Genomic DNA, 15,610 nt, shown 5'->3' on the forward strand with positions numbered 1-15,610 from the left:
TATATAACCAATATATTGCCCAAGTGGTTATAACAGGAACAAGAAAGTATGAAACCTGTAACGTTTTATTTAAAAAAAAATTAACAGCTTCAGAATAGATCAAATGTAATAACTTCTCCAAAAAATACCAAAAGGTACAGTGTAAAGCATCTTCTCCTTAAATACAAACTAGCATTTCTTGATGCATTGCATCAATGTTTTGCATCTATGTTGATGCAAAAGAATTTTTTTGTTGCATCCTGGCACATGGAAAATGTATACACTGAAACAGGATGACTAACACCACATTATCTACTCAAATTCTAACAGTGGGATATTTTTTCCAAAAAAATTCCTATTAGTAATTAAGAAAAAAAAACCCTTAACACCATTACTTTTAGTTTGTTTTTGCTAAGGTATATTTTTCAACATTAAAAATAAGGTTTTAAGTACTATATAGTGTCAAAGATGCATTCTGACTTTAAAACTGCTATATGACAGAAAGCCCTTCTACTGTCAAATGCTTTTCAACATGTAAGTTCAGGGAAACAGCTAGTCAACTTGGAATTTGAGATAAAAATGCAAGGAAACCATCTCTGTAAGAAGTCAAATGTAAATTCTTCAAGAAAAATAAGAGTAATTAAAACCACTTTACACACCATAAACATTTGTGGATGCAGCCAGCCAATCATCCTTTTACGTGGCTGTACCTAAATCACATTGCTGTAGAACAGTGTTAACAAGTTCATCACTTCCTGGACTGGAAGCAATTTTTTCAGCAAGTTATTTCTGAACAGGTGCTTCATTTTTAGGGATGGTACAAATTCACAGTAAGGAGCCCCAGTTGTCACCATCCTTCAGATTCTGGTGCATAAAACCAGGCATTAAGTAAGTAACTCTGTGTTCCTACCTAATGCCTTACACAAGCTGGCAGACCGAGGGCTTTATTCCAGCAGCTCTTCTCTAGTTTCAGCCAACTTGAAGATGTTTGACCACTGTTGATCAGCTTCACATCTTACCTCTCTTTGGTATATACAAACAAGTGCCATTAAATTGCTTGCCTCTGGCCATGTCTGAGGGACAGAGAGAACCCCCTGGGGCAAGATGAGAATCCTGTGTCTGGAAAGGTAAGGAACTTTACCATACCACTGACTTTCTTCTGAACTGTTGTATTTATTCCTACAAAATTATTCAAAAAAATGTGAAGTTATTGCATTAAGCTTATCGAAAAAAAAAACTTACAAAAAGAAATAGAAAGTAGAAGTTTAAGGGGAAAAAAAAGGAGACAGACATACTCCATTTGCAGAGGATGCTGATGAACTTCAGCTATTTGTAAAACAAACTATGCGCATACTGCCTGTGAAGTATTCCTCCAGTGTGATCTGGACCACGTTTAAGGATAAGAGTAGAATAGTCTCCATCCCAATTACATATTTTGGGTCTTGGCTAACAGCTTTATTTGCAAAAATGAGGATGCAAAATATTTAGTCTCCAAGAAAGGGTAAAAAAAAAAAAAAAAAGAACATCAAAAGCATAAAGAATTACAACCAATGCTCCCATGAAAAATGCTGCTACATCACTACCAGAAGTATTCACAGACTGAGGCTCTGTGCCAAACTGCAGTCCAGAGGGAAGTTTATACGCAGTCTCTAACACCCTAAAAATGGGATTGTAATGAAAACACTGACAGTCTTTACTATAGCAGGGGATCAAAGAACAGATACTGAGCACTCCTAAACAAAAAACAAACAAACAAAACCCCCCGAACTTTTATCCTCATGTTTGTATTTTGGTTGCAAGATGAACCAAAATCAGGGTTTGTCATCAGCTGGGCAACAAAATCTTTTTCAACCAGATCATGGTGCCACTCCAGCAGATTGGTTTCCCCACTTTTTCACCCCAGGGCATCATGTCTTTTACTGTTCAAAGTAAAAGTAATAGTCAGCTCTGCCACTATCTTGGCAAGAAGTCTGGAGAATTTCAGTGACGTATGCTGTATTCTTCTGCCCACTTTTATCTCAGTTTCTTAGGTAGGTGGGATCAGTACTCAAGTCCATTTAACAGGTTAGCCCACGGTTACAAAACGGCTTCCTTTGTTCTGGGATAGCGCTGTTCTTTGTTCCTTCAGGATCCCAAAACGCTCATTCAAAGTCATCCCTGTCTGGAAAATAAATTTATTTCACTATACACTTGAAAGATGTTAGATTAATTTAATCAAAGTAATGCAGACAAGAATAATTCTTTCCTCATTCTGTATCATCACCTGATTAAGTGCATGTCTAACTAAGACAACAACAACAAAAAAAAGGCCTTGATTTAATTTGGTTTCATCCTTTCCTGCACCATTTAGAAATCAGAATAGAGTACATATCAACAGCTAACGCTTACTGGAATTCATTAAGAACGTATGGTACAAAGTCAAGGCTGAAAGCGAACAGAGAAAAACCGCAAAAAAGTTAAACTGAGGCCAGACTGAAAAAGGGAACTTTCACTAGACTCATTTCCAAGCATAGAGTCTATGTACCTTCAACAAATGCAGGCTTCTGATCATTTTAACACAGGTTATTTTCCAGTCCATCCAGTTGAGGCAGCCGACTGGCATCTAGTCTGACATTTCTTTCTTTCTTTTTTTTTTTTTAAACAATATAATAGTAACTATTTGCAACACATTATTTCTTTACAGAAGGAACAAATCCTGACTGACTTTCCCATGTTTTCTGCAGAAGGCAGTAAGAAGCTGATTACAAGAACAGCCTGGTCTTGTGGCTGAGTTCTCCAGTGTCTAATTCTGTCACCCTGCCAGAATTTTTTCAGTGAGAGCACTAAGATCCTCTCTCTCTCCTGCACCCACTCACCTGTCTTCACGAAACTCCTGAAAATCTGTCTCTCAAACCTTTATACCATTACATTTGATTTTCCCCCGCCTACTGCATAGCAAAAGTTGCTCTGTTGCAGCTGAAGAGTAACAAAATTCAGATGCCAGTGTTCCATGCAAGTTACATGAATAAAAGAAGCTCATCCTTGAATTACACTCACTTGCTGATTCAAGCAGCAGGAACATCAGAAGGCTTTTAGAGATATTCAGCATTTTAAATCCCACTCAAAGCATATGGGCATGCAAGACTTAAACCAGAGGAGCAGGAACAGTAAGTGTAGATATTTGCTTGAAGTTACATAACAAGTTAGCGGAAGAACTGGAAGTGGAAACAAGAAGTAGTTACCAGTTCCCTCTTTCTGTCACTAGTAGGAGTAAAGCGCCTGGTTCGCCATTTTTATCTATCTTGGAACTACTCCACAGTTGAGGAAGGAATCTGCTTTTACCTGTTTTCCAACACTATTAATATCAAACTGCAAAGGAACCCCTTTGGGAATCTTCTTCTCTTCAGATTGGTCCCTCTTCATCAGAAATGGGGGCACAGGAGTACGAGTTAATCGTAGTTTCTGGGAACTATGAAAGAATAACATTAAAACAGACATAGTAAGTACGAGTTTTTAAGCAATAAAGCCTTACTGCTGATAGAATAACAAATTTGACTGTTAATTAGTCTGTGTTGTAAATACAAAAAAAGTAGATACAGGTTTCCTTACAGAGTAAGTACTACTAATTAAAAAAAAAAAGTCTAATCTATAAGACCATCATGATACACAACAGTTCCTTCAACTTCAAAAACAAATACAGCAATGCTTTCTTTAAAGACAATTCCAAAAATATCTTTATGAATCAGGAAGGAACTATTATCATCACTCAGCGACTAGATGCTCATTCATTTTCATTCAAGTAGGGGAAGAAAACCGCCACAATACAGCCTGATTTCAAACAGGCAGATAAGGTGAAAATCTACCAGCCCAACACAATTCAACTTTATGTCACATGAAGCTCCTCACTGGGAGGTCCCTTGTGAAAACCAATTGTGATGTTATTCAAACACAGCTCAGAAACATTCAAAAAGGGGCTAGTTTTAAAAGCTTTCACAAGAAGAACTCACCTTGATCTGAAATAACATCTGCAAAGAAATTGCTAAATGGCTCAGGAATAGCGATTTCAGTTATGTTAAGAACATTTTAGAACTAGTTTTATTACGCACATTGGATTTATGATTGCTCCTGGGTTGTCAATAGATACAGTCAGAATCCCTCCACTTGTGGTAGAAGTTCGCCATCTAGTTGGAAAACACAGAAATCACTTATCCCAATCAAAATTTCAGCAACACTTTTGCATCTTTAAATGTGTGTCCCAAACATTGGCTAATAAGGAATGTATAAGCTTTCATAATATGGGCCAGCACAAAGACCGCATGCAGGCAAACAATCTGCATATGAAAAGGTATGAGAAGCTGGCTACTGACTTCGGTATCCTCTACATTATCTAAGCCTGTTCAGGTAAACCCTACATCACATGCTGGCAAGATGTACCAATACTGCTGCATTGATCAAATTGTTTATATTTTTTAAAACAGTCACTTTTGCTTGCCACACATGTGGCCAAATTGGCCTTCAGAGCACATCAAAGGTGACAGACTACAGTTCTGTGGCATATGCTGCTTACTCAACCTGTTGTGTTACCAGCAACCAAGTCTGAAAGAGCCTAGCAAGCAGAGAATTATATGAGAAGTGTATTGAGGAAGTATTGTATGGCCTGTCTCACATATTTTTAAACTGCTTCATAAACTCTATACATGTATTAGAGAGAATGGAAATTACATGAAGAGCTTAGGAGAGCGCTGACATTTGAATTTTTCTCCTAGTCCACACAGTATTCATGAGTGTTAGTGACTAATCTATCTAGCTAGCACCTTCTTCTTCATTCTTGGGAGCACCTTATGCAAACAAACACATCTTGGTTAACTTAGAAGATACTTTAGGAAACAACTGGGAAAAACGGGGAGAAGACCACTGCCAGTCACTTCAGATACCTACAGGCAAAAAAATCAATCAACATAGCCAGGACCAGAAGCCAGATCCAAAACTAAAGCAGTAGTACAAACAAGTAACTAAACTGAAGTTTGTCAAACGAAATACTTACTGACGAGTTCTCTTTACTGTCTGATTATCTAGATCTTCTGCTGGCTGCACTTGGGCCTGCACCTGAAAGCACATCAATACAGACACTGGATCTAAATACCATTTCAACTCCCATTGTAGCAGCTGGAAATACAGCAGTTCAAAAACACAAGTTTAGAGATGTTTGTACATTTTGTACAAACTGGGCTGTACTTTCAGAGGTACTTCAAAGATAACTATCCTATTACCTTCATAAGATATTGGAAGGAAATAACTTTAAGAATATAAAATGATTTTGAATTAATCATCGATGACAGTAACTTAAGCAATAAAGAGATGAAGGAGAGGGTTCATCTGCAGTCATAGGAAAGAAAACAGGAAATCAAGGGTAGAAATGAGAAATCACACATACATCCTTACAGATAGGCAACTTTAGAGAAGAAATACTGGGAGGTGGTCAGAACAGGAAAGACTTAAGGACTGCCTCAGAAAACACACACTTTACCACGATACACCCAAATGTTATCAGGCCAGTAAGAAAAACATGGGTAGTTCCTAATCTGATCAATTTTAACATACATAATATTCACTATGTCATTAAGTTCTACATCCTTTTTAAAGGAGTTTGGTTTCATTATTCTCCCTCCTGATCCTGTCTGTAATTCCCAATTCTGCAATATATGTGGATGGAAGGTGGCAGCTACATGCAGCCACAATGACTGCAGATATAGAATGAAGGCACAAATGAAAACCAAGAGCACCACTACCATTCAATACACACCCTCCTATTTACTTCATCTTACTCAAAGGAACTAAAAGCCATTTTATATGCAGATAAGGCAGACATAATCAGAATTCTAAAATATACTTCTGTTCCCTCCTTCACCTGAAAGCAAATTTAAAAAGCAATGTGCAGTTTTCAAGCATTTACTTGTAAGAGGAAAAAGTAATAGCTTGCAACTATTCTCAAACACTCAGACAAGTTCCATGACCCTCAGAATAATTCAGTTACACTGGAATAGGAAGCAAAACTAAAGTGTTACAATAACTGAGGAGAATGAGTATATTTCCCCAGAAAAATATGTGCCTAATTTACAGGTCACTTGAAGTTTCTCCTCAGATCTGATATTTGGAGTTGTTTCATTAATGGCAGTTGTATTATGTAGGTTAGCTTAGAATCTGTGGCACAACTTTTATTTAAGTAATTTTTATTACCTTCAGGCCCCTTCTAAACAGGAAAGTTGCTTGACGAGTGTCTTTCTGTTGATTTAGTTTGTTTCCAATTCTGGCAAAAGTGGATTGTATGCTATTCCTGTAATATTTATAAAACATAGTTGTTATAGGCTCCCATAAGTAACATTTTAAAAAGACCACTATGAAAGTCAAGAAACTGCGCAACACATTTCTAAGGACACTGCAATGCTACCTCTTTGAGACTAGATATTTCAGTTACAATAAGTTTCTCATCCACTAGGAATGAAACACATTTAGTCATAACTACAATTCATCTTGAATTGAGAAATCACTTCTGTTACACAGAGATCTAGGATTCCTGTGCTTACATCATAGAACAGTAAAGTCACTAATTCTGCTTTTTCACTTTGCTCAATATCCTCCAGTACTTTAGAGATTGCTAACTGGAAGGGGGGGGGGGGGAAAAAAAAAAAAGAAAAGGAGCATCACAATTCAGAACAGAATTTTCTGCCTAAACATATTACAATTTGAGCTGGTATTAAAAAGTTCAGAGTTGCTCACTATGCCTCTGCAGAGCATCCTGCCTAGCACACCAGCCCAGTCCATTTCAGGCGTGCTCTAGCCTCTAAGAGAAACAGCCTAATGTGTAAACAGAGTAAGATTAACATCCTTCCCCCAAAGAACCAAAGCTGATAGTTAAGCTATTACAGTTCATTTGTCAAAACCATTTCCAGCGAGACTCTTAGCTGTTAACCCCTAGCCCAGATTATGGACAATGGACTGAATGGGAACTATGAACAAGTTTCATTTACAGTTTCCTCAATACAATCACATAGTGAATATTTTCATCATGGAAGGCAGTTTAGCTGCAGTATAACAGAAACAGGTTAATTCTGATACAAATAAAACATGCAATGGCCTCCACGAAACTGAAGATGGCACCAGCTTCCATAAAGGTATTTTGCTTAGAAATTAAATCATGGTTGTCACTTCAAAGCTATAGAAATCCATAACTTGGCCGTTTTCATATGGACTGTCTATGCTTTAAATGAAGGCAGAGTACTAGTTTTTCACAAATAAAGGTATTTCCTGGGTGCTCCACACAATGATAAATACCTGGCTTTGTATCTGAGACCATGTTTCTCCCATGCTCAGCTTTCAAATTTGTCACGACTATCAGCATAAGAAGTTTTACCCTATTACTACTCCAGTACCTGCCATCTTTTCATGGAGTCAGTCCTGTCAGAAACAAAACCCACCACAGAAAGTTATTAAGAAGAGTTTAGAAAGGAGACTTTGATATTTTACCTTCTGTTTAGTGGGACAGGCCTCCTGAGGGCTGGTGTTTGTTTTCTCTGCATTTCAGATTGTCTCTGCAGGGTCGTTTTCTTTTTCAAAACTGGATAATTCCGCTGTGCATTCTTAAACAAAAAAGATATAATGCATACATATTTAATGTATACACACACACAAAATAGAATTGGGAACCATATGGCTATAACCTGAATATACACTTACTTTTATTGGGTCCCTTTCTATTTTAAGGAAAAAAAAAGTAGAAATACTTCATGAATTAGGTAATAAACAGACTAAATTAGAGCCACTCTGATTCAGCATTTCCCTCCTGTATAAAATAATTGCGTGTGCTTAAACCTGTTTGCTCAAAATCATATGAGAAATTCAAAAGACTATGTTTTGTTGTGTTTTCCTGAAGATATTACAAGCAGCTCTAGGAGGCTTAAAAAATGTCTTTGCTGTTTCAAGCTTTTCCAGATTTCATGGCATTAAAACTTTTTCTTCAGTTTTGATTTTTAAACTGCATATAGAATATGTTTGATTTTGCCTACCTATCACAATGCAGTATAGTTTAAAAATGGTCTGCACTTTCACAAATTATATATTCCCTCCTTATCAGGCCATAAAAAGCAGAGTTTAGTGGCTACTTTTTCATTATCTCCCTACATATAACTGACAATATAGATGCTCCACACACCTTTAAAATTACTCTTCTTCACAAATAAACCACAATGCAATCCAAACTCTACAATACTTGATTAGATGGAGCAGGAAACAATACACTGGAAGGAGGCAGAGGGAGTCTGTTGAGAGTGGCAAGTATTTTGCAAAACTTCCATTTTTATAAGAGGTACATGCTTAGCACCTGCATGTTTGCTGCATCACTGGTTTGTCATAAAGCAATGTAAAACACACACACAAAAAAATCCTGATCTGTGAGCCTGAGCTTTACTTGTAGAAATAAAGTAATTACCTCCAAGTACCCTTTGCACATACTCCTGCACTAAGATCTTCATGATTTGCAATTCAATTAAGTGTTCAAACACCTTTAAGTAGTTTTAAGTACATTCAGGCCTGGTCATTAGACATCCTCCACAAAACAAACAAGAACTCAGGCAACACTTGTCATCACTGATTTAATAAAAGGTTGTACCAGATGCCTATGCAATCATTATAGAACCAGCATATGAGAACATTTCTAAGTAGGATTATTCTGAAGTATGTGTTCTGTATTTTTAATCTGTCCATACTTTTAGCAAAGTCAGGGTTACACCTAATGTGGACAATTATATGAACCACTAAAATTGCACTAATTACCTTCTCACTAAGCGGCTGTCTGTTCAGAGGACTAATTCCTTTGCGTGAACCCATCGCTTTCTTGGCTGCCAAGCCGGTTATAACTCCATAAGAACGCTTCTTCCCTGCTACCTTCTTTCTGCGTCCCAAACGATTTTTACCATAACCTGCAATAAGGATAAAGTGTTCAACAACTCTTATTGAAGGAAAAAGGTTATTGCTTTAAGATGGCAGGCAGACAATTCAAGTTATCTGGCTGCATACTTTACGCCTTAAAGAAGAAGCTATTACTACATTTGCAAACAATTTGGTCATTTAGTTAATTTAGCAGGTCTGGCCCTAAACCTAGCACAATAATCAGCTTCGCATACAGATCACAGTTTTGCTCTACTTCACTACATTAATTTCTGCTGAAAATATTATTATTTGGCATTTGTGTAGGGACAATTTAGAATCCATTCTGTCATAGAAAACCATCAATAAAATCCCAAATGACCCCTAATCAAGTGCCTAATAATACTAATAAAATGATCCAGCTCCCCAGCCATCCAGGAAGCTTTAAATTACCAGCTTAAAAAAAACCAAACCCCAAAAAACCTGACTTCCAAGCTTATTTATTTAGATCAGCGGTTCCCAAGACTTGGCTTAAGAAAAAAGAACATAGCAAGCTGCCCACAAAACCATATTAAGAAGTATACAACTTACATCACAATTACAGTGTTTTCAATTAGAAATTTGCACAGTGGTCTGGAAGAAACTGAGACCTGACAGTAGTCTTTGAATATAAAACATTTGCGAACCCATGGTCCATAGCATTAACGTCTCAAATTTCTAGTTACAAGAGTTTGGTTAACCCTGTCTGGAGCCATGTAGCTTCACGCTATGAAAGTAGACCATGTTTCAGTTTCTCTCCAAAATATCACAACCCCCAGAACCTCAGAGAATTTCAGGTTAAATTTCAGAATAAGATGACAGCTCTATAGCAAGAGGCACACACATCCAGCTTGACATATCTGATTTATAGCACTGATGATAAATCTCTGCCTCTTTATGAGAGAGGAGCCATGATATCCGGTAATTCATTGATGAGAACCTAGACTGAGTAAATTTGCAGTTGAGGCACTGCTATGTGGACTGGCAGCAAATGCTCTTCTTTCAGAGTCGAAAAGCTGAGAAACAGAGTTATTCAGGCTGCAAAGGAGCTCAAAAACTCTCTGGACCAACCTCTGCTCAAAGTGACAATTTCAAAGGTAGCTCAGACTGTCCAGGGTTTTTCCCAGTTGCATTATGTGTATCACAAAGGACAACTTTTATTTAAATGAACAATGTTCTCCTCCCTGCTTCTCCCCCAAAACTTTAAAAGAGTCCCAGCTCAAGTTCCTCCGCCTTTCTAAAGGGTTTGGCAGCCATTTCTAAAAGCAGAGAGAATTGAATGCTGCTGATCATTTGTGGTTTCTGCAGCTGACTACAAACAACAGAGGAGTTGCCACCTATCAGTAACTTCAGTGGCAATGGAGCAGCAATAAATCTATTGGTCATAAACAAGTAATAACCAAAATTCTCAGAAAAACTATTTGATGATATCTTTTGTTCAAAGTGAAATAAAAGAGTTTGCTTTCAATGGCAGGAAACATGCCGAGCTGTATAGGAGGGAGTAGTTAAAGCTATTCACAATGTTATAACATGTCACAAATTTGGCAATTTTGCAAAAAACATTTCACTTTTCCTAGAAGGAAGGCAGTCAGCAAGGGAGAATTTCAAGAAATGAAAGTATCAGTCAACACAATTGTATTTAGAATTTTATATTTGCATTTTATATTTAATATTTATATTTATATAATTTTATATTTTTTATATTTGCATTTTAAATTTACATATTTGATTATCTACCACTTAAAATCACTTACTCTTTCATCTCCACAAATATTTTTACACTAAGGCTGAGGAATCTCAAACATTTTCCTCGACTGTCACCAATTTACAAAAGATACACGAATTAAGTAACGCTTCCATGGTTGCCTGTATAAAAAGTAAGACATTTCTGGAGCCCTAAGCCACAGGACATTCCATCACTCCCAAAAGTCATTTTTATATAGGATACTAAACAAGGCCTGCTGCTAGAACAAATATTAAGCAATGATAAAGTTAGAATGGAGATTACTGTGAATACACCAGCATTTTAGGAAGATGTGCATTTTGACACTAAAGAAAAAAAATTGCGTATATTAGCTTAAACACCTCATTAAATTGGACTGAAGTGGTAAGCTTTTTGATTAGACAGTATTTTTTCCATATTTTTTATCATCCAGTGCTGAAAAAGTACTTTTTAAACTTAAACATAAAGCAAAAGCAGTCATTACTTCAGCAAGTGCTAGTTTACTGGACTAACACCTGAGAATCATTTTAGAATGTGAATCCTGTTTATTGAAAAAGCTGAGAGTTACTCAGGGAATCTACAATAAGTTGTTACTGTGCACTCTTCCCCTCATCACTCCTCCTCTACTATTTTTTCCCCACTTTTCTACTCTACCGCATGAGCATGGGTTTAAGAAACCTGACACGGTACTTCCTTTGCAGCCCAAGGTCTTAACCAGAATAGCTGATTCAGACACCCTGGACTATCCCTTCGTATATCCCAGAGGCAGCACTACAGTCTGCAGTAATAGATTTTTTTGAGAGGCCTACTAAGAAAATTTGACCTAGCAAATACAAATATGCTGGCTCTTTTGCACAAAGCTCTGAGGACTGGCAAGGCCTCCCTGTTTCCTAATCTAGAGAGTCTGACATCAGCACTCTTTCTACCTATTTCTGAGGAGGGACAAATTATCAACACAGTTTCCCAAATTAAAATAAAAAATCGGAGTGAAAGCCAATCCTTCCTTGAAGGAGAAGATCTATACTCCCTGTTGGCCAAATGTATCAATGCTGTTTTCACACTGAATCAGGTACAAAGCCAAATATAAATGGATCACAAAGAACAGAATTACAGTCAGAACTGTATATGGCACTATTTGAAGGACAGCTGAATTGACCACGTCAATCCATACATTTTCACTAGGTTATATTTCAGCTCACAAAATTATTGTGCAGCCCACATTATGTTTGACATACGTACCTTTCTGCTGCTGGATTCCCCACTTGGAGCCTGGTGTCCTGAACTGCCGAGTTCGATTCTGCTGAAGACCCCTTTTCATTTTGGGGGAATACTGCTTTCGCTCTTCTTTTTTATTCAGTTTGATTATATCATCTGTAAGGGGGAGGGGAGAAAAAAACGATTCAATACTCTGCAGACATATTCCAGCTCTAAAGAAAAAAAACTAGCAGCTTGCAGTTGTGTGAAACAGACCAGTTAATCTTGCAAAGCCAGCACATACAATTAAGGTTCCAGAAATATTATCTCTATAAAACATCCAGACCCCCTGAGTCTTACAGTACTTATTTTATAATATAGTGCCCCAGCAGAAAGACAAGCGGTTATATTCATTCAGAATATTCAAGATGCTTGAATACTTGTGTCATTTAGTCCAGCATTAAATTTTAAATCTAATGACTGTTAGTTTTTGTATACTACCTTTAAAGAAAAGGTAGCCCCATCTCACTCCCACTTTCCAAATTCCAGACAAAATGTCAGCTCAAGTCTCAGTTCTTTCATCCGAAGGTACTAAAGAATGTCATGTAGAGAGAACTCGGGCAATCAGTTATCTTCATAAGCTCACTGAGGTCCAGATCATTAGGAAGAAAAGCAAGCAAGACCTCTCTCCCTCACGGATCTGCAAACCAAACCAATCATCTTACCTATCATCCTGGAAAACAATGTGGAACAGGTTATTAATCAGTTTGAGAATATGTATAAAACAATAAACTGATGAAAAGTAAACAGCAAGTTTGTCACAAACAGGTGATGTCATACCAGTTTTATTTCCTCCACTGATCAGGTGGGTGGCTTGGGAGATAAGACTACAGCAATGCTGTAGTATGCGTTTATTTGAATGCTGGCTAGCTTATAAAAACAGCATAAAAGAAAATGTCAAATTTTACTTCATTGCATCTAGATCTTGGCAGCACAACTGATACAAATATAATGTTGCGACAGAGAGCTACCACAGAGATGTGGACTTTTTGACTCAGGGAGAGACTGGAAGAGAGCTACTAAATTTAAGAGTTGAAATGGACTTGGATAGGGTAGAACAAAGAAAATAATAATGAAAGAAATCACAAAATATTATCAAATGTTTTGCATCCCACTGAAGTAATGCTAGGAGTAAATCAGCTTACTTTGCTGCAAAAATGATTGAGTACTAGGAAAAAAATCTTTAGGGTAAGGAATAGAGACACAAGTCACTCAAGGTTTGATGTCTACAGAATCTTCTTTACCAGAGGGATCATCCCTAGTCCAGGGATTCCCAAGCTATCCTTTTTATACAACAAAGGAAACCAAAGACACTTCAAAACAGTCTGCAGTTCAAAAACAGTACAAGCTATCACCGACAACAGCGGTGTTCAGCCACCAGCATTGCTTGAACTTAACACCACTAATAAAGTGACACTGAGCAAAGAAATAAACCTTCTCAACCTTTTAGGATGGAATGTGTAATTCTGCCTAATGGGTACTTCCACTCCTATGTACCTGTGATATGAAACACTACATGCCAAGAGTGTGGATCCTAGTTTCCTAGATCATCCGTTTCTGCTTAAAACCAATTCTTGCAAAATGAAAACTTATTGCTGTATAGAAGGTTGCAAGTTTTTACACAAAAAAACTTAAGGTTCATCCATTCTCTTATTTTGGGAAATGAAAGATAACTGGGACATTCTATGTTTGTCAAGTGAGACAGCCTGAAGCATTCTCCTATCTTGCCTGAGATCAGAGATTATTCTTCTGTTCTAGCTGTAGTTTTAATCTGGAAATATTATCAAGTTGGAAGCTTAGCCTCAGATGAGTTACACTATAACACATTAGCAACAAAAATAGCTTTAATCTTTGTTAATACATGACCAGATACTCAATATTAAGATCTAGATCTTAGGATTCCCCAGATCATTATGTCAACTTTATTGATATCATGACAGATGTGGGATTGCATGTAATCTTTGCTTACTACAAATCGCACAGTAGAGAGCATGGTGTTGACTTGGCAACAGAAGGCATGTATGACATTGTCTTCATGCAAGTTACTCTTCAACTAAAGAAGTTAAGGGATATCCACACCCACAACAGCCTTTTAAATACAGCGTCATCTATGACGCCTGCAAAAGTTATTTGCAATCCAGTATTAGTCAGTGTCCAGAAACCTGCTTGTGACTTACTCAAAGGAATATGGCTTAAAAAACATTAGAATACATGAAGATAGAACTAGCTACTCAGAATCAATGAGTCTTAGTTTTGGTAACCTTGGAAACACACTGATTCAGCATGCTATACTATAAATAAAAATAAATTTATATGAAAACAATAATGCTACTCCGTGTTCAGAAAAACTCTGCACATGATCTCCCAAATTACGTCCACGGCCAAAACAAAAAAAACTCTTTTGGACCATCAACAAACGGAAAATCCATTTATTTTAAGCTGAGCCACAAACGTTGAGTCTACATCAACTCTCTAATCCAAATCACGAATCCACTTCTTGAAGCAAGCCTCCTAATGATACCTATCTACCATGCTTTGGTAGCGTCATGGAGCAGGCTCGGAGCACTCAACCCCAATTCTTTCTGGGTAAAACTAAACTGGAAGACATGTGCCTGGAATGTGCTCCCAAATGTTACAGGGGCTCAGGGCAGAAGCTAGCCCGAGGCACCCCCGGGGATGTGCACGGTACGGACGTCAGGCTCTCAAATACCACTGAGAGGCAGCTCCACAGATCTTTTACCAGGCCGTGTGACTTCCTAACGCAAACAACCAGCTGGAGGGTAGGGAGAAGACTTTATTGCATTTTCACGTCTTTGAAAGAAAAAAAGTGTGTGAACACACACGCTCTCCATTAGAAAGACACTCCACAAGGGAAAGCTGGGGGTCTTTGCCAGATTTTCACAGGAAACTACTAGGTACAGGCAACATCATGCTTAATTTGACCGAGAAACTACTTCAGCGGTGACACAAGAGAGACCCGCTGCCACCCGCCTCAACACCTGGCGGGAGCAGAGGGGAGGGCGCCGGAACTGCGCCGGGCAGGCCCGGGAGGCTCCCCAGGGCCGGGGCCACCGCCACGGGGCCTGCTCCGGGCAGCCGGTGGAACAAAAGGACCCACCGGCTGAACCGAGCCCGGCCCGTGGGCACCGGGCGCCCAGGGCCCGGCCCGACCCGCCTCGCCTCCCGCGGGCCCCCTCGGAGATCGCGCCCTACTCGCACTCCGCCTCCCCCCCGCCGCGCTCCGGAGATGGTAGGGCCCTGCCCCCTCCCCCGCCTCACTTGGCGCAGTCCGCCCCCCCTAGATCTCACCGTTGGTTCCGTCCGCGCTGCAGCCCGGCAAACCCCGGTTGGTTCGTTTCGGACCGCGCTCCCCCCACCCCCCGAGTGCTGGTACTTGGTTCAGCCCGCGCCCCTCCGCTCCCTCCGCCAGGGCGCCAGGCCCGAGGCGATCCCCTCACCGAGAGACATGTCGATCTTCTCCAGGCTGTCACTGCTGCCGTTCCGGGCCCCCGCCGCAGCCGAGGAGCCCGAAAGCGGCTTCACAGCCCCGAACCCACTCATGGCTTCCCGCAGGACCACCGCCTCCTCCCCTCACCGCCTCAGCCAACAGCGAGCGAGGCATGCGCATGCGCAGGGTGCGGCGGCGCATGCGCCGCAACCCTCCTCCGCCCCAGCCGCGGGCATCGCTAGGGCGTCCCCTGCCCTGCGTCTCCC

The 15,610-nt window shown here is 39.3% G+C and overlaps 1 protein-coding gene across 2 annotated transcripts; it reads right to left on the reverse strand.

The window, feature by feature from the left end:
- Positions 1 to 47: 47 nt before the first annotated feature.
- Positions 48 to 15,591, reverse strand: FYTTD1 (forty-two-three domain containing 1). Of its 2 annotated transcripts, none has more exons than XM_026093473.2 (9): positions 15,355 to 15,591; positions 11,882 to 12,013; positions 8,788 to 8,933; positions 7,483 to 7,595; positions 6,196 to 6,292; positions 5,003 to 5,064; positions 4,065 to 4,139; positions 3,301 to 3,427; positions 48 to 2,140 (listed from the first exon to the last, which is right to left on the reverse strand). In XM_026093473.2, the coding sequence occupies exons 1-9, from the start codon at positions 15,455 to 15,457 to the stop codon at positions 2,045 to 2,047; spliced, it is 951 nt and encodes a 316-aa protein (XP_025949258.1). In that variant the 5' UTR covers positions 15,458 to 15,591; the 3' UTR covers positions 48 to 2,044. The 2 variants fall into 2 exon arrangements, with proteins under 2 accessions (XP_025949258.1, XP_025949259.1); XM_026093474.2 differs by lacking the exon at positions 15,355 to 15,591 and adding an exon at positions 12,338 to 12,542.
- Positions 15,592 to 15,610: the final 19 nt, after the last annotated feature.

This window comes from Dromaius novaehollandiae, chromosome 9 (assembly GCF_036370855.1).
Source record: "Dromaius novaehollandiae isolate bDroNov1 chromosome 9, bDroNov1.hap1, whole genome shotgun sequence".
Lineage (NCBI taxonomy): Eukaryota > Metazoa > Chordata > Aves > Casuariiformes > Dromaiidae > Dromaius > Dromaius novaehollandiae.

Coding starts and splice junctions, on each gene's coding strand:
- FYTTD1 (XM_026093473.2), bottom strand. CDS start 15,457: ATGAGTGGGTTCGGGGCTGTGAAGCCGCTTTCGGGCTCCTCGGCTGCG. Junction 8,934..11,881: donor GGGAATCCAGCAGCAGAAAG/GTACGTATGTCA, acceptor TCCTTATTGCAG/GTTATGGTAAAAATCGTTTG. Junction 5,065..6,195: donor TGTTTAGAAGGGGCCTGAAG/GTAATAAAAATT, acceptor ATGTGCTTTCAG/GTGCAGGCCCAAGTGCAGCC.